The 26,101-nt window shown below is 40.7% G+C and overlaps 1 protein-coding gene across 10 annotated transcripts in view; it reads right to left on the bottom strand.

Annotated features, from left to right (window-relative positions):
• LOC137369760 (intermembrane lipid transfer protein VPS13B-like) overlaps positions 1-26,101 on the bottom strand; it is a 1,379,747-nt gene that overhangs the window by 544,603 nt on the left and 809,043 nt on the right. For all 10 annotated transcript variants that reach the window (XM_068031175.1, XM_068031169.1, XM_068031166.1 and 7 more), the window contains one exon: positions 11,125-11,359. In XM_068031175.1, the coding sequence (XP_067887276.1) occupies positions 11,125-11,359 (235 nt within the window). The remainder of the gene's footprint in view (positions 1-11,124; positions 11,360-26,101) is intronic.

Raw genomic sequence — 26,101 nt, 5'->3', positions numbered from 1 at the left:
AGGCAGGGAGGAAGTTGTCGTGCGAGGGAGCCGTGGTTTACTAAAGAAGTTGAAGCGCTTGTCAAGAGGAAGAAGAAGGCTTATGTTAGGATGAGACGTGAAGGCTCAGTTAGGGCGCTTGAGAGCTACAAGCTAGCCAGGAAGGATCTAAAGGGAGAGCTAAGAAGAGCAAGGAGAGGACACGAGAAGTCATTGGTGGATCGGATCAGGGAAAACCCCAAGGCTTTCTATAGGTATATCAGGAATAAAAGAATGACTAGAGTTAGATTAGGGCCAATCAAGGATAGTAGTGGGAAGTTGTGTGTGGAATCAGAGGAGATAGGGGAAGTGTTAAATGAATATTTTGCGTCAGTATTTACAGTAGAGAAAGAAAATGTTGTTGAGAATACTGAGATTCAGGCGACGAGGCTAGATGGGATTGAGGTTCACAAGGAGGAGGTGTTAGCAATTTTGGAAAGTGTGAAAATAGATAAGTCCCCTGGGCCAGATGGGATTTATCCTAGGATTCTCTGGGAAGCTAGGGAGGAGATTGCAGAGCCTTTGTCCTTGATCTTTATGTCGTCATTGTCGACAGGAATAGTGCCGGAAGACTGGAGGATAGCAAATGTTGTCCCCTTGTTCAAGAAGGGGAGTAGAGACAGCTCTGGTAATTATAGACCTGTGAGCCTTACTTCGGTTGTGGGTAAAATGTTGGAAAAGGTTATAAGAGACAGGATTTATAATCATCTTGAAAAGAATAAGTTCATTAGCGATAGTCAGCACGGTTTTGTGAAGGGTAGGTCGTGCCTCACAAACCTTATTGAGTTTTTCGAGAAGGTGACCAAACAGGTGGATGAGGGTAAAGCAGTGGATGTGGTGTATATGGATTTCAGTAAGGCGTTTGATAAGGTTCCCCACGGTAGGCTATTGCAGAAAATACGGAAGTATGGGGTTGAAGGTGATCTAGAGCTTTGGATCAGAAATTGGCTAGCTGAAAGAAGACAGAGGGTGGTGGTTGATGGCAAATGTTCATCCTGGAGTTTAGTTACTAGTGGTGTACCGCAAGGATCTGTTTTGGGGCCACTGCTGTTTGTCATTTTTATAAATGACCTGGAAGAGGGTGTAGAAGGGTGGGTTAGTAAATTTGCAGATGACACTAAGGTCGGTGGAGTTGTGGATAGTGCCGAAGGATGTTGTAGGGTACAGAGGGACATAGATAGGCTGCAGAGCTGGGCTGAGAGATGGCAAATGGAGTTTAATGCGGAAAAGTGTGAGGTGATTCACTTTGGAAGGAGTAACAGGAATGCAGAGTACTGGGCTAATGGGAAGATTCTTGGTAGTGTAGATGAACAGAGAGATCTTGGTGTCCAGGTGCATAAATCCCTGAAGGTTGCTAACCAGGTTAATAGGGCTGTTAAGAAGGCATATGATGTGTTAGCTTTTATTAGTAGGGGGGTCGAGTTTCGGAGCCACGAGGTCATGCTGCAGCTGTACAAAACTCTGGTGAGACCGCACCTGGAGTATTGCGTGCAGTTCTGGTCACCGCATTATAGGAAGGATGTGGAAGCTATGGAAAGGGTGCAGAGGAGATTTACTAGGGTGTTGCCTGGTATGGAGGGAAGGTCTTACGAGGAAAGGCTGAGGGACTTGAGGTTGTTTTCGTTGGAGAGAAGGAGGAGGAGAGGTGACTTAATAGAGACATATAAGATAATCAGAGGGTTAGATAGGGTGGATAGTGAGCGTCTTTTTCCTCGGATGGTGATGGCAAACACGAGGGGACATAGCTTCAAGTTGAGGGGTGATAGATATAGGACAGATGTGAGAGGTAGTTTCTTTACTCAGAGAGTAGTAAGGGCGTGGAACGCCCTGCCTGCAACAGTAGTAGACTCGCCAACTTTAAGGGCATTTAAGTGGTCATTGGATAGACATATGGATGAAAATGGAATAGTGTAGGTCAGATGGTTTACAGGTCGGCGCAACATCGAGGGCCGAAGGGCCTGTACTGCGCTGTAATGTTCTAAAAAAAAATAAATAATGTCATTGATTTTGCTCTGCATGACGAGCAGCAGAAATCTTCCTCGTATATCTTCAGAGACTAAAATTGGTTCTTGGGAGGATAGAAAAACAGAAAGACCAACATTACATTCTATAAACTTTCTCCTCCAAAGTATTGCAAAAGATTCTAGTACATTGTGCCCCAATAACCGATATTAATCTGAATGGATTAAATGCATGCTAGATTGGCTAACTGTATCATTAACATATACTTATTAAAATAACTTTATTTTATTATAAAAATTAATCTGCTCTCCACTTTATTAGTATGAAGAATGGTTTAGAGTACTTTCTGCCTTAAGTACAACATATGACCTTTTTCCAACTTTTATGACTATCACCAGTTCAAGCATAGGTTATTTTAGCATAAGGTTTTCAGAACCTGCAGCAGAGCCACCCGTGCAGCCAACAATCACTTTCCACAATAAATCTGCACAGATGCTGACTGGCCGACAACTTTTCCTCTTTTTGTTCTGCGAGGTAAGGTGCTTTAACCAACAGCTCAGCTGAAAACTGACATCATTCATCAAATTATATTGGCACAGTTAAATGTCAGGCATTTATGGAACATGGACCGCTATAACAGGACTGTGCAAAGAGAGCACGTACATTTAACCTGAGTTCTAAAATCAGTTCTCAACTACCTTAAATTAATGCACCTCATTTTCTGAGAAACAGCCAATTATAAAGTCACTGAACTATATTGACTTTTACAGCACTTTTATTTATACCACCGATTTTATAAAACAAAATCTTCCACCACTATGTACAATTTTCAGAGTTGTATGAGACTTTTCCCCCTACTATAACTTTTCCATAAGTCTGAGTGAAAACAACTACTGTGCAGTTAAAAAAGTAGCTTGCTCTTTTGTCCAAATCTAAAATGTTTTTATAGCTTTTAGTCTTTGTTAATATAAACTGCTTTGCTTTCTGTCTGTGCTCAGTATATAAAAATTAATTCTGGATTTTGTTCAATGCCTACAAAGCTTACTTCCAAAAATAATATTTGAAATTCACTGGTACAGCACTCCTCCTGCTTATCTCCGCTCTGTGAAATGGAATGGAGCCTTTAAATCCATAAAGTTAATCTCATCTATAGCTTCAATCTACTCTAACTCAAACAAGCAATCAGGTTGCAGCCTATTTAAAACATTCTCAGACAGAAAACTAAACAACTTACTTGCTTTTAAACTGTTGGTAAGGCATAGTAAAGATATTTTACTGCAGATTTATAGTTCGCTGTTAATACATCACAAAGGTCAAAAAATTCTAAAAATATGAAAAGTCTGAAGCAGAACACTTCAAACAATGTTACCTATTTGTCAAATACAAACAAAAATTAAACCTGATCTGTGTAAGATGGTTTTTACATTATTGCTATTAGCAATCATATACGTTTTAGTCAGAATTTCAAATACTACTCCAAAAGAATACATTTTTTTGTTTACACCATAAATGACAAACTGAGATAAGCAAAATTACAATGTCAATTAAGCTAATTTAAACACTTGCCACATTTCACATTTATAACAGTAAACGTAGGAACCAAGGTCCTCTAAATAAAACCACACTTATATACAGGAACCTCGACTTATTTTTGCAGGCAACCTACATCATGTAGCGTAAAAGTACATGACGTGTTAGTGATTATATACGGGTTATTTGACAAGCATAGAATCATTCTTTACTTTAGGTCTTAACTAACCACAAGTGACAGATAATTTGCAGCTCTGCTGCCAATTGGCATTAAGAATTCCATCCAAATGAGTACATTATTCCATTTGTCACAGAAAGTCGATTTGATCGTGCACATACTCATGTATTAATGCATCTTAAAGAAGAGTACACTTTTAAAATTTCACCAGTGAGAAAAATAGAAAAAGCTTCTATTTTCATATGTAAATCACAAACAAAAAGGCCATGTAGTGACATATTATATTTGGACACAAATGAGAAATAAAGATTATAGTGATGCTAAGACATTATGACAGGCAATCATAAATCTCAAACAAAGAGTGCTGGAAATATCTCCTCACTATCCAAGGGTCCAAATACTCTTTTCAGGTGAAGCAGCGATTTACTTGTACTTCTTTCAATTTAGTATACTGTATTCACTGCTCATAATGCAGTCGCCTCTACATTGGGGAGACCAAACGCAGATTGGTGACCGTTTTGCGGAACACCTCCGCTCAGTCTGAAAGCATGACCTCGAGCTTCCGGTTGTTTGCCATTTTAACACTCCCCCCTGCTCTCATGCCAACATTTCTGTCTTTGGCCTGCTTCAGTGTTCCAGTGAACATCAACGCAAGCTCGAGGAACAGCACCCCATTTACCGATTAGGCACGCTACAGTCTTGCGGACTGAATATTGAGTTCAATAACTTCAGAGCATGACTGGCCTTTTTTCATATTTTATTATTTAACCGTGTGCCTGCTTTTCATCTAGCCAGAGCTGCTCATTATTCTGCTATTAACACTCTCTCTCGACTAATGCTTTGTCTTTCATCACAAGCATTAACACACTCTTTGTCTTTGTCCCAGGACAGCTTTGTTATTTAATCTCTCCTGCCCTCTGCCCTATCAAACACCTTCCCCTTTGCTCTCTCCCCCACCCTTTCACTTGCTTAAAACCTAATTCTTTTCTAACCTTTGCCAGTTCTGATGAAAGGTCACAGACCTGAAACGTGAACTTTGCTTCTCTCTCCACAGATGCTGCCAGACCTGCTGAGTATTTCCAGCACTCTTAGTTTTTATTTCAGATTTCCAGCATCTGCAGTATTGTGCTTTTATTGTAATCATAAATCTCAACACGACAGAGCTGTTTCCACTCCTGCACCTGGATCAGAAAGCCCAGAGCAGAATTTATAATCTAGGCTGAAACCCCAGTGCAATAGAGAGAGATTGCTAAGACATTAAACAGAAATCATGCCCATCCATTCTGGTGGCTCAGGTGGATGTTGAAAATCCCGGGGCAAGCGGTTCTCTCAGTGCCCTAACAAACATTCTTCTCGTCAAACACACGCAGCAGAAAACAGATTATTGTTCTCATTGCTGCGACAAACATTCCCTGGTACATTTATCCTCATAACAGGGACTTCAGAAAAATTCATTATTGGTGGAAAATCATTCATGTATTTGCTAAAGTAATAAAAAGATACCAGATTATCTGGGCATTGCTGGTGAAGGATCTTCCTGTACACCAAGTTAACTACCATATTTCTTACATTACAACAGTGATTATGCTTCAGAAGTACTAAATTTTCTCTAAAGCTCTTGAGGCATCCTGAAGTCACGCAACAAGGTTTTTTTAATATCAGGGCTTTGATACCTGAATATAGTGACAAACTTAAGAGTATTTGGCGAGAGCATGCGCGAGCTTGAAATAGTTTAAAAATTCAATGTGAAATGGAAAGCACAATTAATGCTAGCTGGATGTAGAAAAATCAGGACAAATTACGAAAAATCTCTATCTAAATGATTGGGGTGGCAAGGTGAGATTTTAACTGCCAGTGGGTATCCAGCAATAAATCACAAATTTCAGTTAAATTCCTTCCAGTAGCAGATTGAGGCCCTGTAAATTTTAACCACTGGGGCTATTTAATATGGCGTCAGTTGACTTCCCCCCACCACACCATTCCTCTACACCCCCCAGCAAATCCTCTGGGTGGCAAATGGGAGGAACACAGCCACTAGTTTGTGAAAATTTGGAAAGAACTTGAAGCGCATTAAGGTGGATAAATCCCCAGGGCCTGACCAGGTGTATCCTAGGATGCTATGGGAAACAAGGGAGGATATTGCTGGGGCCCTGGCAGAGATTTTTGTATCATCGTTAGCCACGGATGAGGCACCGGAAGACTGGAGGTTAGCTAATGTTGTGCCTTTATTTAAGAAGGGCAGCAGGGATAAGCCAGGGAACTACAGGCTGGTGAGCCTTACATCAGTGGAGGGAAAGTTACTGGAAGGGATTCTGAGAGACAGGATTTATATGCATCTCGAAAGGCATGGTCTGATTAGGGATAGTCAGCATGGCTTTGTGCGTGGGAAATCATGTCTCACGAATTTGATTGAGTTTTTCGAGGAGGTGACCAAGAGGATTGATGAGGGCAGGGCGATGGACACGGTATACATGGAATTTAGCAAGGCCTTTGACAAGGTCCCGCATGGTAGACTGGTCCAGAAGGTTCGAACACATGAGCTAGCCAATTGGATACAAAATTGGCTTGGTGATAGGAGGCAGAGGGTGGGAGTGGAGGGTTGTTTTTAAGATTGGAGGCCGGTAACCAGTGGTCTGCCGCTGGGATCGGTGCTGGGCCCTCTGTTGTTTGGCATATATATTAATGACTTGGATGTGAATATAAGGGGCATGATTAGTAAGTTTGCAGATGACACCAAAATTGGTGGTATAGTGGAAAGTGAAGAAGGTTGTCTCAGGTTACAACAGGATATAGATCAAGTGGGCAAGGGAGTGGCAAATGGAATGTTATGCAGACAAGTGTGAAGTGATGCATTTCGGGAAGTTAAACTGGGGCAGGACATTACAGTGAATGGCAGAGCCCTCGGGAGCATTCTTGAGCAGAGAGACCTTGGGGTGCAAGTACATAGTTCCCTAAAAGTGGCAAGAAAGGGTGGTGAAGAAGGCATATGGCATGCTTGCCTTCAACGGCCGAGGCATTGAGTACAAGAGTTGGGACGTCATGTTACAGTTGTACATAACGTTGGTTAGGCCACATTTGGAGTACTGTGTGCGGTTCTGGTCACCGCACTACAGGAAAGATGTGATTAAGCTAGAGAGGGTGCAGAAAAGATTCACAAGGATGTTGCCTGGTTTGGAGGGCTTGAGTTATAAAGAGAGATTGGATAGGCTGGGTCTGTTTTCCCTGGAGTGAAGGAGGCTGAGAGGGGACATGATAGAGGTATATAAAATTATGAGAGGCATAGATAGGGTAGATAGCCAGAGTCTGTTTCCCATGTTAGGGGTGACTAAATCTAGAGGGCATAGATTTAAAGTGAGAGGGAGGAGGTTTAAAGGGGATCAAAGGGGTAAATTTTTCACACAAAGAATAGCGGGTATCTGGTATGAGATGCCAGAGGAGGTGAAGGAGGCAGGAACAGTAGTGACATTGAAGAGGCATCTGGACAGGTACTTGAATGAGCAAGACATAGAGGGATATGGAATGAATGCAGGCAGGTGGGATTAGTATAGATAGGCATTATGGTCGGCATGAACGTGGTGGGCCAAAGGGCCTGTTTCTATGCTGTACGACTCTATGACTCTATAGCTTGGCTGCCCGTCAGCATTCATGTAACTGAGGAGACCAGAGTTTAAGGGGAGTTGGGGGGGTGGGGGGCGGTGGTGTTGGTGGGGAGGGATATGGAAGCGATGAGGAGTTCATGACGGGAAGGGATTGGGAGGCCTAGACTTTCCTTGTGAGGCCCAGAAGGAGCAGGTAATGAAAGATGAAAGAAAAGTAAGCAAAACATACCTCGAATGGCCTATTTTGCTCTTCTCGCTCGATACTACCTGGCAAGAAAGTGTAAGCAAGTTCCCTGCTCAAATCAACAGTTTAAACTGCAACTACGACCCAATGATGTCACTGAGCCATGATCTACATACTTAAACACTTACATACTCCTTCTTTATCCATCCCTGGAAAAAAAACTATCCCCAATTCACTTACAACTGCACTTTGAAATCCCAACTGTCTAGCCTTTGGCCCTCCATTCACCATAACATTTCTAAAGGTATTGATTTGCTCAATCACACCCTCACCTCCAAATGCCCAGGTCCCCAGTGAACCCATCACTCTCTCTTACCCTGGCTATTCACCCAGTATGGCCCTCATCTCTGCTCCCTTAAGTCAAGAGATGCAGAATTGAAAGGATATGGTGGAAAATTGCTTTAGCCATCTACTGCCATATCTGACTGGACTAGATAAAACACTATCGGTTCGGCTCTTGTCTGCTAACACCATTCACTGTTCCAGGATCATTCTAGAATGCAAAGGTAACTGCCAGCTTCTCTTTACTGCAAACTGCCTTTTAAAAGCCCTGTCCCCTCCACCCAACAATAAATGCAAGGGGCTCATGGACCTCTTTATTACTAAGGTCAAGAACATCTGATCAGCTGCCTCTGCTGCGTCTTCCCTTTCACTAGCCCACCGGACCTCACATCTTTCCCTAGTTTCTCTCCTATCCACCTCTTGCTCTGTCGCCCATTTCCACTAAACTGCTAACCACCCAACTTCCCGCCTGGTCCCCAGGTTAGCTGATATCATTAACAGTTCTCTCTCTTCAGGTATTGTCCTCTTTAAATCTGTCATCATCACCCCTCTCAAGAAAACAACCCTTGACCCCAGTGTCATTGGAAATCATCTCCAATCTCCCTTTCCTCTCCAAAGTCCTTGAACGTGCTGTCACCTCCCAAATTCATGCCCATCTTTCCTGGATAGAGACCAACTTTCTCAGATAGAGTCTGTGCCAAACTTCGCACGATTAGACTTTCTATTCTCTTGCTGCTTCCTTGTCACTCCAACTACTCCTAGACTCCACACCAATTAGTTTAAAAGGGAGCAACTCCATATTTTTGTTCAAGAAAGGAACAGAATGAATGAGATGCAGAATGATACAGAGATAAACTGAGATGATAAGAGAAAGTACACGAGGTAGAGAGAGAAAAAGAGACAATAACAGAATAAGGGCAACATAAACAGTTAAAGAATGGGAAACAAGCAGAAAGTCAGAGAGAGAGAGAAACATATTTTTCTTTTACTTTATATCCATGATCAATGTTATAGGAAAACAACGAACTTATTTTAACGAACAAAACAATTGAGGGACTCAAGTGATATCATTAACCACAAAAGCAGAATCTGAATGGTTCATGAAACTCATCAGACCCTGAAATGATGTTATAGGCCGTGACTCACTGCAGCTGAACTTTTACTTTATGTAATATAAAAACAGACACTTACTGGCAATAGTGCAGTCAGAACAAAGGCAGCTTGGGCCATTATTGGAATAGACTTGCTCGAGGTGATTAATGTGCTATTTCTGATTTGGATCCTCAACTACAAAAATGTTATTTATTTTATCAAGCCATTCCTCCACCTAGAGGTTTGCCATCAGTTAGCACTATGAAGCCAGCATTTGGACAGTATGTAATAAGGTTGACGATGAAAGTCCTCAAGTACAGTAAACTATTTGACAAGAAAACACAGTGAACACAGCAACATTTTCCAGTGTACAAAAATGTAAACTGACCATCTATTGTACTAATAGATCAGTACAATGACATAGCTCGCTTACAGTCATCTTGGAGCACATTTCTCTGAACAAAATTTGTGCCAAAAGGTAAAACATCTGCTTCTCCTCAGTTATAAATGGATATCTCAGATATGAACAGCAAATTCAGTTTTGGCAATCAAATCACTTACCTGCAAGTGCTCAAACACTCGATGCTGGACTTGAAAATGATCACATTAACCATGTGCATCCTGACTGAACAAAAACATATCAATGGCCCAGGTTTTACTGGACTGGTGTATCTTGCGGTATGGCCTATTATTCGGATTTTTTTCCTCACCTTTCAAATTGAAAATTTTTTGTGTCGCAGATTGGTACAAGTGTGAGCTGATAGGGGAGGTGAGGTTAACAGGCCATCTGGGACCTTAGGGAACAATGGGACTAACAGTCTACCCCATTCACCAACAATGCTTCAAGATAAAATCACAGAGACAATTGAGAAGGAAATAGGATGAATTAAAGTTAAATTAGATAAGAAAGAGGAAGAAAGAACAAAATTAAGACACTGAGAAAAAGACAGAAAGGAAAAGTAAGAGAAAATGTAAAGAATTTAAAATTAGGAGAATGTTCCAAATTCTCTAGGCATGATTTACTACCTGCAAGAATGAGATTCCACAGTTTCATCTGCTCCCTTTCTTGGCCAGAGAGGTTGTCTGGCATTGTAGGAACAGTCTTTATATCATTAAGTGATATAATTATGGTAATTAATGCGCAAATGCAGCAATTTCTTCAAACTTATGGGTGGTTGATGGCAAGCTGCCATTTTTGCAAGGCTACCGGTGGCGCGGTGCAAATCATCTATTAATCTGTGGCAATTCTCACCACGTATTGCTGAACGATTTACACAGCAAATTCTGGGCCATCAAAATTCACATCTCTAACAGCATACATGAAACTCCAGAACTGAAAACGGTCAATAAAACCATCATTGGTTCTACAATAAATGTCTGCCCTGCACATAGAAAAACATTAATAGTTTTAACTGAAATGCAATAAATATTTCTTTGGTGATTTACACAAAAATGTACAAAGTCTTTAGTTGACTTCTTACTTTTTCAGGTATTACTGCTGTAGGATTCAGTGTTTTTAGCTGCATTCCATGTCCTGTGTAGTTGTTTGCACACTTACCTGATCTGGTAAAGTGAAGTTGGTTCATATATTTTATTACTAAGGTTAAAAATAAGGTAACTGCAAGTTGGTAATCTACAAACTGTTGATGACATAGAATGTACTGCACAGAAACAGGCCATTTGGCCAAACTGGTCTATGCCGGTGTTCACACCTCCCACAAGCCTCCTCCAACCCTACTTCATCTAACCCTATCAGCATGTCCTTCTATTCCTTTCTCTCTCATGTATTTATCTAGTTTCCCCTTGAATGTATCAATGCTATTCATCTTAACTAATGCATGTGGCAGCAACTTCCAAATTCTAACCACTCTCTGGATAAAGAAGATCCTTTGGAATTTCTCTTGGATTTATTAGTGTCTACCTTTTCTTGATTTTTGATTTCCTTTCAAGTGGAAACGTCTATCCTACCAAACCCTTTTAAAATTAGAGTCAACCTATGGTAAAGACACGATAAAAATTAAATCATCATCTTTAGTAACTGTCATTATTGAAAGGAATTCTACAATAATAGAAAATTCTGTTTTAAAGGAATAAAGAGCAAAGGAGTGTTGTTTGGTGTGACCCTGAAAATTTTGTAAACGCTGCGTCAAGGGGGAAAAGAAATTCAAGTCAAAAAACTGAGCAGATGAACTGAAGCCAGAACAGCAGATAGAGCATACCTTCTTCAAGAATGGGCTTTGAAATTACAAAAGGAATCTCCTGCAGTGGCTCCATGTATTTATGGCCTGCACTGATCACTTTTATCTGGGGTAAGCAGATGACCAAAGTCCCAGGCATGCTCACTTCAGTGTGGTACCAATTCCTCACCGTCCCTGGGATGTCACCCGCCACGATTGTACTCGGCGAGGGCAGGCTCTCATTTGGAAAGAATACACAACATGATTGAACCTCCAGCTGAAAGAGAAAAATATAAAAGTGCCATCACAAATCAAATAACTGCTGCTTTTAGTTGAACTTTACAAGGAATTTCTATATTGTACTAACATCTGACAATAGCAGCATACAGGTGTCAGTTTGCATCAATCTACAAATTCAGTCTTCTGCTGGACTTTATTGAATTTTATTCAAAATATTGCATAGGTCCAATAAATAAATGAGTATATCTAAAAATAAGTTAGGATTCACTTGCAGAGGGAGGGGAGAGAATCAGTCACAGGAATGGATTGACAGGCTACCACATAACCCAAAACCACTTAATATTTTCTCAGTTAGTCGTCTGGTAGTACAGAATTTCAGAATTGCTGAAAATAGAGACATGTTGTCGAAGCTTTTCGTCTTGCACTCATCAGGACAAAGAAAATGTTGTCGAGGAGAATACTGAGATACAGACTACTAGGCTAGATGGGATTGAGGTTCGTTGGGGATATTACTGAAAGGCAGCTTCTTTCTAGTCTGTGATCATCACATTGATCAGCTAGTTCATCTTATTGGTACCTGTCATACAAGGCCCCCACCTGCCATGAATGAGGCACATTAAGTTTGTCATGAACACTGATTTTAAACTGTTACTGGAGTGAAAAAGACTTGTTAAATAGATTAGCCGTGCCTGGAAAAGATATTTGCATATTAACGGACAGTGTTTGGAAGGACAACGCAGCCATTCCCTGACATTCAACCCACAATGGACTTTTGATCACCAGACGTTGAAGGTGGGGGAGCTCACATTCCAGGTTGACTGCTAAGATGGCCGAATACACAAATGGACATGGTCAAACCAGTTAGTCAAAAGACTAACCTGCTGGGCAACCTGAGTTTTTTTAATTTGTACAAACAGTTTGGGCAAAAAGCTGTTTGCTCCTGGACTGAGAAGATCTCTCTTGTCTGCTCCTATCTCTTTCTCACAAGCTTCTGAATCTACTGAAGACACATGAACCCCAAGACAGAAAAGTCTCCTACAGCAAACAAGGTTTAAGAAGAATACTTGGCCCCAATGAAAAGCAAGATCTACCTACAATCAAAGACTCTACAGTGAGCTCGAAGAACTGCTGCAACAACTCTTCAGATATTGCCTCAAACCTTTCCACTTTATCTTTCTTCTGTTCTTTTCTGTCTCTTGCATATGTATATTGCATATGCATGCTAGTGTGGGTGTGCCGTGTATCCGTAGGCGTTAACCGAATTAGGGTCTAAGTTTAATAAATTTCAACTTTTCTTCTTTAAACTTGTTTGTGCTGGTTTCTTTGCCTTATATTGGAAAGTGGTGAACAAGGATTCACCAAGGGGGAGCTAAAATCACAGTGTGTTTAAAAATAAAACCCTGTTACTGTAAGACCAGGTGAAGGCTGAAAGAGAACCCTAGACCTCTTTCTCGCCTGGTCATAACAGTACCATATAAGAGCTCTGTGACAAAGAAAACCTTGTAAAGAGCCACTAATTGAATTTAATATAGAACCTGGCTTACTGATGTTTAGCAGCTTACTAGTTAACATGCTTGCAATCTTTCTTCGATTTAGTAATTTGGCCTTCCTTACTAAACTCGACCAAACATAACTTCTGTGTTTAGACAAGAATAGAAATATATGTCTCTGATTGGAGATAAAAGTCAATGGAGGTGACGGGAAGGGGTCCATCCTACAGACAGGTCATAGAAAAATGGACAGAATTGTGACAGTAGTAAAAATCCGAGAATCATATGTACTAAGAATGGAATTTGACTTAGGAGTCACCAAAAAATGAGTGGCCCTGATCATGTCATCCCCACTCCTGTGCCTTGATTTCCTGTCAGAATAATTTTTCTGTCGATAGCAGACCCAGCAAGCCATACATATCAACCATTGCCTTGCTCTGCTACTGTTCATATTTAAATACCAACTTTCTATTTCAATTTCTGACTTTGATCTGGTTCCTGACGCTGTTTTAAAAAAAGCAGCTACAAGCAGAGATTGAAAATCCGACACAGAAGATGGCACTGGCATTGGAAGGGAAAAGTGCAATTTAAATAGCAATATGGAAGAGCTGATTGGAACGTACTGTTTGAAATTAGAAAGAACAGAGACACATTATATTTGTGGACACCAGCCAAGATGAAGGTGAATTGTGAGAGAAGATGAGAATTTTGGTCTGCAACGTTGACCTTCATCTTATGAGAGGGTCAAGGACTTTTTTTTAAATGGTGGGATCAAATTATACATTAGTCACTTTATATGCAAGCAGATACAATACTTCTTCATCCACCCCCCTCCCCCCCCACCCGCCCATTCTAGATACAGCTTGCACCAATAGGCACCTACTTTGCATCATTAAAAGCCTAAATTTCCTTTCTTAAACATCTGAATGGTTCAATCTAAGGAGCTCTGCAGGACAAGTAGCAACTCCTGGGAGTTTATTGCAATGTTAAGCCACATAAGTTGTGTCGCCCAGGACTACTCAGGTGCCATGTGAAAAGTAGGTAGCCATTAGAGAAGGTTCGCTGCCTTCCTTAAAAATTACTTTTATGTTTTCCATTAGGTGGTTCCTGTAAAATGGTAACATAACACAATTTCAAATGAGGACAAAAACAAGCTGATGTTTTACTGTAATAAACTGCAGCTGCAGTGGCAACGAGCAGAGCTGAAATACTCTTTCCATAAAAACTGAGAGATGGAACAGGAACCTGCTCTATCTAGGGAATGGTGTTTTAGAATCATTACGCTATGCCTTGCTCATTCTGGAAAAAATTGTTATTAATCAACAAAGAGATACTGGATGGATGATTAGCTATAAATTGTTTATGTAATAATGTGTTGACAAGCGGAGGATTACATAAATCTAAAACTCAAACTGTTAACATGTGCTTACCATTGCCATGTTCTGTATGACCTTTAGTACTAGTTTTTTTGTATAAAAAAAAACACTTGTGGAGGACATTTGATAAAATACAGCACATCAGTACAGTAACTAACTTCATAGTTACAAATCTGCAGAAATTTAAACATCTGTAACATTACAAAGAGAGTTTTAAATCCAAAATAAACAACCTTGGATCAATAAACCACTGATCAAAGGCATAATTAAGCTCTGCATGTGCCTTAAATAGCATTATACCAGAAACAAACAAAGGCTTTTAATGCAACAATCTATTTATTTTTTTAATTCAACTTCTATTTTTCAGTCATGAATTCTTGTCATTTGTTTAAGCAACACTGTACCAAATAATAGCTTAAAAGATGAACATTTACGATCTGCATGCCAGACTGGCATATAATCAAAGCTTTCAGCATTATCACACACTAAGTCATTCAGCAAATGAAGATTCTGTGATTCAGAGTGCAGCTGAACACATTTAGGGGGGCTGCATTGTCAGGAATTTCCGGCTTGCTAGCCAAAAATTCCAGATATAAACAAACTGACCACTCAACAGTATCCAGGATGGCAATGGACTACTAGCCTCCTTGGATCTTTTCAATATATCTTGCCGCCCAAACGTAAAGATCCTCAAAATATGCCTCCACAGTGTAGCAGAACTGAAAAAAGCAAGAAAACTTTGCACAATTCACTAACATTTGATTTTAGATGTTAGTATGTTAAATGATTACAAATATTTGAAAGAAATATTTACATGGATATTCTACATGAAGAATGCACTATTTAGACCCCCTGAGAAATTGTAAACTTGGAAAGAATATGACAATCTTCAATTCTCCAGCCATCTTGGATGCTGTTGCTGTTGGCAACAGCTGAGGCAATATGAAGTTTAAAACGCAGTTGTTCACCTCCGTCATTCCCAGCTAGTTGGAACAGCTTTTTTCACACTGGTGGGACCTGCTTCAGAAACTTAGCTATTTAGGCTTTGTCTCAAATATGAAATTCGTCATTTAACCCTTAATATTTCAGTCATACTGACCAGATTACTTCTCAAACAAAAGGCTTGGACTTTTACAATGTGATGCTGAAACAAGTCTCATTCTAGAGTCTTGAACACATAATCTAGGTTGATACTCCAGTGCAGTACTGACTGAGTGCTACAATATTGGAGGGGCCATTTATCACGGGGCATTAAACCAACAGCCCGAAAGCCTTCTCATGTGGACATAAAAGATCCGTCAACACTATTTTAAGAACAGGGGAGTTCGCCTAGTGTCCTGGCCAACTTTTATCCCTCAACCAACAGATGATCTGGTTATATATGTCATTCCGGTTTGTTGGAGTCCCTGTGCGCGCTTACTGGCTGCCGTGTTTCCTACAAGAGTGACTATATTTCAAAAGTACTTCATTGGCTGTAGAGTGCTTTGGGATGCCCTGAGTCATGAAAGGCACTACAAAAATGTAAATTCTTTTTTTTTGTATTATTCCAAATGTTAGGAATAGCCTGACATCAAATCAAACAGAAATCCCATACTGCTAAAACAAAGCTTTTTACAACAATTTTAAGTGAAGGAAAGAAATTCTCCTCTGTTCACTCTGTCTTTCCTCATCCTCTCTCTCCTTTCAAAACATTTTTCCTTCTTAAAAAAAACAAAGTCTTTATTTACTTCTGAACTTCCTGGATACCACCATATATGTTCAGGTTGGGTACCAGCTTGAACAGGTATCCTCTGACTGAGGACTCCAAAATGAGTTCTTCCTTCAATAAATTTTCTTTTTATTCTTCATAGGATGTGAGCGTTGCTGCCAAGGCCAGCATTTATTTCCCTTGAGAAGGTGGTGGTGAGCCGCCATCCTGAACTGCTGCAGTCCATCAGTGCTGTTAGGAAGGGTGCATCAAAATTTTGATCCAGCAACAGTGAAGGAACAACAATATAGTTCCGATCAGGATGTTGTGTAGCTTGGAGAGAAACTTGCACATGGTGGTGGTCCCATGCATCTGCTGCCCTTGATCTTCTAGGTGTTCGAGATTATGGATTTGGAAGGTACTGTTGAAGGAGGATTGGAGAGTTGCTGTATCTTGTAGATGGTACATACTGCTGCCACTGTGTGCCCATGGTGGAGGGAGTGAACGTTTGCTGAATGGGGTGACAATTAAGTGAGCTGCTTTGTCCTGGATGGTGTCAAGCTTCTTGAGTGTTTTTGGAGTTGCACTCATCCAGGCAAGCAAACAGTATTTCAACACACCTGACTTGTGCCTTGTAGATAGTGGACAGGCACTGAGGAGTCAAAAGGCGGGTTACTTGCTGCAGAATTCCCAGTCTCTGACCTTCTCTTGTAGCCACAGTATCTACATGGCTGATCCAGTTAAGTTTCTGGTCCATGGTAATGTTGATGGTGGGCGATTCAGCAATGGTAATGCTGTTGAACGTCAAGGGGAGATGGTTAGATTCTCTCTTGTTGGAGATGGTCATTGCCTGGCATGTGTGTGGTATGAGTGTCACTTGCCACTCATCAGCCCAAACCTGAATGTTGTCCAGGCCTTGCTGCATATGGACATGGACTGCTTCAGTATCTGAGGAGTTGCAAACAGTACTGAACACTGTGCAATCTTCAATGAACATTCACATTTCTGACCTTACGTTAGAGGAAGGATGAAGCAGTGAAGATGGGTGAACCTAGGACACTATCTTAAGGAACTCATGCAGCGATGTCCTGGGGCGGAGATGTTTGCCTTTCAACAACCACAACCATCTTCCTTTGTGCTAGATATGACTCTAACCAGTGGATGGTCGGGATGTTCACAGGGCCCATAGCCTTTGCTGTATCCAGTGCCTTCAGCTGTTTCTTGATATTGTGAGGAGTGAATTGAATTGGCTGAAGACCGCCATCTGTTGGCCTGGAGACTTCAGGAGGAGGCCAAGATGGATCTCACATTCAGCACTTCTGGCTGAAGATGGTTGCAAATGTTTCAACCTTGTCTTTTACACTGATGTGCTGGGTTCCCCCATCATTGAGGATCGGGATGTTTGTAGAGCACCCCCTCCTGCCCACTACCTTTCATTACTGGATATGGCAGGACTACACAGCTGTGACCTGATTTGTTGGTTGTGGGATCACTTTGCTCTGTCTATCTCACGCTGCTTCAGCTGTTTAGCATGCATGTAGTCCTGCATGTACCTTCACCAGGTTGGCACTTCATTTTTAGCTATGCCTGGTGCTGCTCTCCTGCACTCCTCACTGAACCAGGGTTGATCTTCTGGCATGATGACAATGAAAAAGTGAGAAATATGGCAGGAGGTTACAGATTACAGTGAATACAATTCTGCTGCTGCTGCGAATGGCCCACAATGCTCATGGTTGCCCAGTTTTGAGCTGCAAGATCTGTTCTGACCCTATCCCATTTAGCACAGTGGTCTCCACAAGGACTGTACAGTTGTCCTGCCTACCAATTCTGTCATGGATAGATGCATCTGTGACAGGTAGATTGCTGGAGATGAGGGCAAGTAGGTTTTTTCCTCTCGGTGTTCTCAACCCTTGCTGCAGGCCCAGTCTGGCAGATATGTCCTTCAGGACCCGGCCAGCTTAGTCAGCAGTGGTGCTACCAAGCCACTCTTGGTGATGGGTATTGAAGACATCCACCTAGAGTACATTCTGCGCCCCGAAATCCTCAGTGTTTCTTCCAAGTGGTGTTCAACAGGGAGGAGTACTGATTCATCAACTAAAGAAGTGCTGTAGGTAGTAATCAGCAGCAGGTTTCCTTGCCCAAGTTGCCTAATGCCATGAAATTTCATGGGATCTGGAATCAATGTTGAGGACTCCCAGGGCCACTTTCTCATGACCGTATACCATGCCACCACCTCTGGTGGAATGGTGATGGAGGAGTATGGTATGATTCCTTGAGTACGAGTATCACTATGTCTGACTGTTGCTTGACTAGCCTGTGGGACAGCTCTCCCAATTTTAGGACAAGTTCCCAGATGTTAGTGAAAAGGTCATTGCAGCATCAACTGGACAAGGTGTGCCTTTGTCATTTCCTGTGCCTAGGTCGGTGCCGGGTGGTCTGCCGGTTTTATTCTTATTTGACTTTTCTGTAGCAGTTTAATAGAACTGAGTGGCTTGCTAGGCCATTTCAAAGAGTAATTAAGAGTCAAACACATTGTTGTGGGTCTGGAGTCACATGTAGGCCAGACCAAAGAAAGACAGCAGACTTCCTTCCCCAAAGGACATTAGTGAGCAAGGTGGGTTTGTATGGCAATCCGGTAGTTCCATGGTCACCATTGCTGAGACTAGATTTTCATTCCATATTTATTAATTAATTAAATTTAAATTCCACCAGCTACCATGAGCATTATTTCTGTCCTCTGGATTACTAGTCCAGTAACCTTGCCACTGTGCTAAAATTCCCACAATTCAAATAAAGGCACATAGTCACATCATAAAGGAACGAAAGGATGTGGCAGAAAGCACTACTGTCCAAATCAACAGCTTCAGTTTCTAGTGTGCAGACTATTTATTTTGTACTGTTAAAGAAACTGAAGCAGTGAATTCTGATGAAAGGTCACTGACCTGAAACGTTGACTTTGCTTCTCGCTCCACGGATGCTGCCAGAGGTGCTGAGTATTTTCCAGCACTTTTTGTTTTTACTTCAGATTTTCAGCACCTGCAGTATTTTGCTTTTATATTGCTGAAGCAGTGAGTGTTGGCTCAGTGGGAGCACTTATGCCTCGAATAAGATGTTTGATGCACCACCCAAAGCAAATCTCATTCACAGTATTGATCATTGGCTAAACAAGCATAATAAGGGATACGGAACCAAGGTAGGTAGATGAAGTGAAGATACAGATCAGTCAAGATCCAACTGAATGATGGAACAGACACAAAGGGCTATTCCTGTTCCTATTACTCACCAAGGAATATAATTCTTGTGGGCAAAGATGAAACTGCAGTTGTCAAAGGAGTTAAGCCTCTTGTTGAAATCTGAAGAAAATACTGGCAAAGCAACCTGTTGCCAATGTTCAACAGTAAATTTCATACATACCTTAAATACCTATAACATTTATTATAAACTTTCATAACATTCTTTTAATTTTAAATTAGAAGTACATTGGGAAGGGGGGCAAGTGGAAATAAAACATTTGAGGAGTGTAGAGAATCTATTGATGTGCAATCTGGGCATTCAACGGGAACAGACTGCAATGTAGTTATACTGTTTATGCAACAATGCAGAAAGGCCAAGTGTAGGAAAAATCAGTAAAGATAATTCTTGCTCTCTTATCAGCATTATTTATGTCTAAACAACAGTATAAAAGAGTGAAACAGTCTGGTGTAAGATCATATTTTGTTAAAATAAATATATAGACAATGTTAATGGTCACTTATACCTTATATGCATTTCTGCTTAAACTCAAACTGATAGAGTTATACTGTAACAGACCTGAGAAATATTTTCACCAGCAGACTTGTTCAAGAGGTAACTGAAACACTGCGAACTTCAATTTCAAATCAATTTATCATTCTTTTCCTATTCACAGATAGATTCCGGTTGCTTCTATGTTGGTTAGTTAAACAGTTCACGGAATATAAAATCACGAGTTAAAATGTAAATAGAAAATCAAATCTATAGCTGTAAATCATGTTATAACTCAACATACTGTTCATCAAGGGAAAGAGAATGAAGTAATATGCCAGTAACAGTGCTCATGCTGAGGGTCAGATCCTGTTCATGGAAACCATCTGGTTCAGTCCCTTCGAGCCACACCAAACACAAATGATCTTTTAAAAAAATATCCTATTCATTAATGCATCACAGCTGCAACGAGTGTTACTTCATTTTTCCATGGTAACGTCCTTTCTGTTTCAAGGATCTAATTTCAGTTTGGTAGCAACATATTCCTCCATCAATATTGAACACATTCATGTGTTAAATATTAAGAGTTATTGCAAATTCCTGAAATAGAATAGTTTCTTTTTAATTATGGTTACATCAGAACTTGTAAATCTTGAATATATCATGTTCATCTTTTTTTTTATACGATAGTGAATTATTTCTACTGGCTGATGGCTTCATCATACTTTTCAGTTTTTAATAGGAAGTTAATTTAATTTTTATATCTTTTTTCATACTCTAAACATAGTTTAAAATTCCATTCCCTCATCAACAATATTTTACTCACTACAATCAAAATAGCATTGAGGGTAGCTCTGATTTCAACAATTAGGCACCTGCTTTAGTAACTGCTCAGTCACAATTCTACTGATCCTATGATAATTAGCAAGTTCTAGAAAAGTCCTCAACTCTGTCCAGCTACTGTAAGAGAACGTGGCAGCCATAATTCAAATATTGTTTTGCTTTCACATAGCACAAGTAGTAATTGTAAAATGATAACTAACCCAAAGTTAATGAGCAAACCCCTCCCAAAAAAGTCATTTAAAATAACTAAGGAAAAATGAGCTGCTCTTCCCAACCTGATAGGTTACAAACGAATGATACTCGTACAGGTTCCACAGAAAGTTAGCATGCAGGTACGGCAAGCAATTAGGAAGGCAAATGGCACGTTGGCCTTTATTACAAAGGGATTGGAGTACAAGAATAATGAACTCTTGCTACAATTGTATAAGGCTTTGGTGAGACCACACCTGGAGTACCGTGCGCAGTTTTGGTCTCCATATCTAAGGAAGGATATACTTGTATAGGAGGCAGTACAGCGAAGGTTCATTAGATTGGTTCCTGGGAAGAGAGGGGTGTCATCTGATGAGAGGATGAGTAAATTGGGCCTATAATCGCTGGAGTTTAGAAGAATGAGAGATGATCTCATGGAGGCATATAAGATTATGAAGGGGCATGACATTATCAGAGGTTGTTTCCCCTGGCTGGGGAATCTAGAACACAGGGGCGCAGTCTCAGGCTAAGGGTCCATCATTTCAGACTGAGACGAGGAGAAACTTCTTCACTAAAAGGGTTGCGAATCTTTGGAATTCTCTACCCCAGAGAGTTGTGGATGCTCCGTCGTTGAGTATATTTAATGCTGAGGGAGACAGTTTTTTTTTGGGGGGGGGGGCAGTGGAGGGGGGGGGGGGAAGAGCTCTCAGGGAATCAGGGGATATGGGAAGTGGGCAGGAAAGTGGAGTGGAGGCAGAAGATCAACCATGATCATAATGAATGGTGGAGCAGGCTTGAGAGGCCAAAATGGCCTACTCTGCTCCTATTTCTTATGTTGTTATGTTCTTATAAATGTTTAAGGTGTTAGGAAGGTAAATGTAAAAGCTGGACTAGAAAATATTAATGGTTGCAACCCTTTCTCCCAAGTTTTCAAAATGCAAGCAGAACTTGTAGAAATTATGTTTTTTAAAAAATGAAGTGCATACTACAAATATCACTCTAAATTGAAAATTGTAAAAAAATATTGTCCATCATCAACTCTGTTTTAATGCCATTTTTTGCACAAAGTGAATTTTTACTACTTTTCTTCGATATCTATAAACTGTGTTTAGCCTTGGCACTAGTAATATGTGCTTATGAATTTTAAGTATGGCAGTTCAGTTAATGATTGTGTGAACACAACCAGTAAGTGCGTTTTGTGAAAGTGAGCTCATTGTATGATCAGAGGAAGTTCCTTACAAGTTTGATTGAAACCTCATGAAGTCCAAATTATATGCTGCAGTTACCTAACAGCACTGCTGCTGCTGCCAGCAGTCTCCTCCGCGGCAATACAGTCAAGTAACTGAGATGAATCTACTGCCTCGGGAGGGTCCAAGACCAATTTCAAGAGTTGGTTTCTGCTAACATCTCTGGAGGCAATGGCGTCCCTGGCAGCAATATAAACATTGCTACTGAAATGCAGACAGCTCTTTCTTTTCTCATTTGCTGGCCAGAAAGAAAGTTAATAATCATGCAGAGGAACAGCCTGACAAGTCCTCTATTGGAGCTAAGCAAAAAAAAAAGTCCACTGCATGTTTCAAACAGCTATTCAAAGGTTTGCCCAAGCAGCTTTAATGTGACTGGAACTCACCAAATTTACTGAAACAAAGAACATTAATGTGCCTTTGGAAAGGGCAAAGGAAGAAATCCTCTTTTTATAACTGAACATGTAACTTTGGTCATCACCATTGCACAAGAATAAATGGCATATCTGAATTAATGACATCTTAATTTCAAAATTAGGTGTTAAAACTTCAAACTACCTGGTAGAATCACCATCCAATGTCTTGGAAAGATGCTGAGGTCCCTTGTTCCAACTATATCTAAAGCCTCACTGAAATCTAGAAGCAATATCTGGATTTTAAAAAAGCGTCAGATGTCCTTGAAAAATGAGGATGGCATGTCAATCAGGTCAAATGATATGTCAATTATGTGGCGGATATTTCCCCATACAGAAACTGATATTGTTAACAGTAATACTAAACGTTTCGCATTGACACGTTGATTGTCCATGACGTTGCAGAGAGGAAGTCGGGACTGTAAAGAAATGCCGTTCTAAAGTTGCTTAATGGTATCATCACTAACAGAGCTCAGCTGAACTCAAACAGAAAGAGGCTAAAGGCTATGAACATGGCAGCTCAAGGAAACAATGTTCTTGGTAGACCTCCGTGGCCAAGGCCTTAACTTGGAAACAGTGCTTCAGTGTTTAGTTTTTCATTATTGAAGGCTGAGAAGTTACAAGAGTAAACCAATCACCTGATAGGTCTGGGCTTTTTTTGTTGCTTCATAATTAACCTGGGGTCATTGACATGTCTGATCAAACTGATGACACCTAAAGGGATGGACTCTTGTAAGTACCTTTGTCACTTAGACTGGTTAATGGTAAAGTCAAGGAGTTGTAATTGAAAATTAAAGGCAAAAACGATTATATTTTTTGACACAAATATGTGTAGAAAAACTGGTAAAAAGAAGCATTCCAGGGCTTCTCCAAAAGTCAACAGAGAGAAAGATTACAGAAATTTGGTGACTTAGGAACTATACAAGCCAAATACACGCATATGCTAAAGTGTCACTGAATATACAAGGAGTTTGCATACAAGGAGGTTCCCTGAGAATAAAGGAAGTGAGATTTAATTACCTCCAGTCTAAATATAGCTACCAACGCTCAACTTGAATCTATCCAAAAAAGAAAGAACTTATATTTATACAGCATCTTTTACAAACTCAAGATGTCCCAAAGCACTTCACAGCAAATTAAGCATTATGAAATGCTGCCATTGTTGTGATGTAGGGAAACACGGCAGTCAATTTGTACACAGCAAGGTCCCAACGACAGCAAAGAGATTAATGGCCAGTTAATCTATTTTTGGTGGTGTTGCTTAAAGGATAAGCACTGGCCAGGATACTGCAACAGCTCAACTGCTCTTCTTCAATATGGCCATGGGATTTTTTTTTAAACTCGTCTTGGGATGTGAACATCGCTGACAAAGCCAACATTTACTGTTCATCCCTAATTGCCCTTGGTGAGACGTCTACAACTGAGTGGCTTATTAGGCCATTTCAGAGGGCAGTTAAGAGTGGGTCTGGAGTCTGACTGGGAAAGGATGGTGGATTTCCTCCCCTGAAGGGCATTAGTGAACCAGATAGGTTTTTATGACAAGCTGGTAGTTTCACGATCATTATTAATGTGACTAGCATTTTATTCCAGATTTATTATTTAATTGAATTTAAATTCCTCCAGGTGCCTTGGTGGGATTTGAACTCATGTCTCCAGGGCATCAGTAGAGCCTCTGGATTACTAGTCCAGTAATATTACCACTATGCTTCTGTTTCCCTGATCAAATCCCCCACCCCCCACCCCTTTTACATACATCCAAGAGGGCACAAGGGCCTCGGTTAATGTCACATCCCAAAATCAGCACCGTCAACACCACTGCACTGATGTATCCAGTACTGAGGGCTATTTATGATGAAATCGCTTTTGGGTCACAGAGAATGAGCGGTCAAAACCATGTCCAACAGTATCACTTTCCTTTCCAGTAATACATTTTTCATATTTATTGGAGTATTCAAAATCATCCCAAACGTCACATGATTTACGAGCATTGGTCCATTGTAACATGCTCATATGTGTATATCGTGAAGCTGATAAAAGTGAATTTCACCAACAGTAAAATTGCCTGTCTGATACTCCTCTCGGGCCTTGTGTCCACACTGCTCGCGTCTGTGCCATTGCCTCAACAATCCTCTCTACTATTCACTCTCTGAAGTTGCTGTTGCTTCTCCCACTGATTGAGGTGTTTTGCAGCACTTCCCAGACAGGAGGACTGCTAAGGCTACCAAAATTCACTAATAAAACAGCAAGCTTTTTTCAATCTTCCAGGCCCGCAAAATCTAAAATGCTACAACCGGCTGGGGTTGAACTGATGTGCACAAATACACAAACATAAAATAACCTTCGAAAGCCATATATTGTGAGAGGACCCAAGAACGGTCTCGTCAACAAACAAAGTTTACAGTACCAACAATAACTTGCATTATTATAGTGCCTTTAATATAGTAAAACATCCCAAGGTGCTTTACAGGTGCATTATCAGACAAAAATTTGGCCAAGAGCAACACAAGTAGATGTTAGGACAGGTGACTAAACACTTGGTCAAAGAAGTAGGTCTTAAGGGGCATCTAAAAGGAGAGAGACGTAGAAAGGCAGAGAAGTTTAGGGAGGGAATTCCAGAGGTTAGGCCCAAGGAAGCATGAGCACCAATGAACATATAAACTAGGAGCAGGAGTAGGCTATTTGGCCCCTCCAGCCTGCTCTGCCATTCTATAGGATCATGGCTGATCTGTTTGTGGATATAACTTCACTTTCCTGCCTACCCCTGATACTCTTTGACTCCCTTGTTTGTCAAGAATCCGTCTACCTCTGCCTTAAAAACATTCAATGACCTTGCCTCCACATCTCTGCAGGGAAGAGAGTTGCACAGACTCACAGTTCTCAGAGAAAAAATTCTCCTCATCTCTGTCTTAAACGGGAGACCCCTTATTTTTAAACTGTGCCCCCTAGTTTTAGTCTCTCCCACAAGGGGAAGCATCCTTTCAACATCCACCCTGTCAAGTCCCCTCAGGATTTTATATGTTTCAATAAGATCACTTCTCATCCTTCTAAACTCCAACCTTTCCTCATAAGATAACCCTCTCATCCCAGGAATCAGTTAGTGAACATTCGCAGAACTGCTTCTAATGCAATTATATCCTTTCTTAAGTAAGGAGATCAAAACTGTACACAATATTTTGGACGTGGTTTCACCAATGCCCTGTACAACTGTAGGAAAACATCTCTACTTTTATATTCCATTCCCTTTGCAATAAACAACAACATTGCATTTGCCTTCTTAATCATTTGCTGTACCTGCATACTAACGTTTTGTGTTTCATGTACTAGGACATCCAGATCCCTCTGCATCTCAGAGTTCTGCAATCCCTCTCCATTTAAATAATATGTTGCTTTTCTATTTTTCCTGCCAAAGTAGATAAGTTCACACTTTCCCATATTATACTCTATCTGCCAAATGTTTGCCCACTCACTTAACCTATCTATATCCTTTTGCAGACTCCTTATGTCCTCTTTACAACTTACTCTCCTACCTATCTTTGTGTCATCAGCAAATTTAGCAACCATATATTCTGTCCCTTCATTCAAGTCATTGATACAGATTGTAAATAGTTGAAGCCTCAGCACTGATCCCTGCTTGCCAACCTGAAAATGACCTATTTATGCCTACTCTCTGTTTTCTGTTAGCTAACCAATCCTCTATCCAAACTAATATGTTACCCCCTATACCATGGGCTCTCATTTTGCTTTGTAACCTTTGATGTGGTGCCTTGTCAAATGCCCTCTGGACACCACATCCACAGGTTTCCCTTTATCCACG

Source organism: Heterodontus francisci, chromosome 5 (genome assembly GCF_036365525.1).
Source record: "Heterodontus francisci isolate sHetFra1 chromosome 5, sHetFra1.hap1, whole genome shotgun sequence".
Classification (NCBI taxonomy): Eukaryota; Metazoa; Chordata; class Chondrichthyes; order Heterodontiformes; family Heterodontidae; genus Heterodontus; species Heterodontus francisci.
The sequence above is the reverse complement of the archived record's forward strand: the minus strand, read 5'-3'. Positions and strand labels throughout refer to the sequence as shown.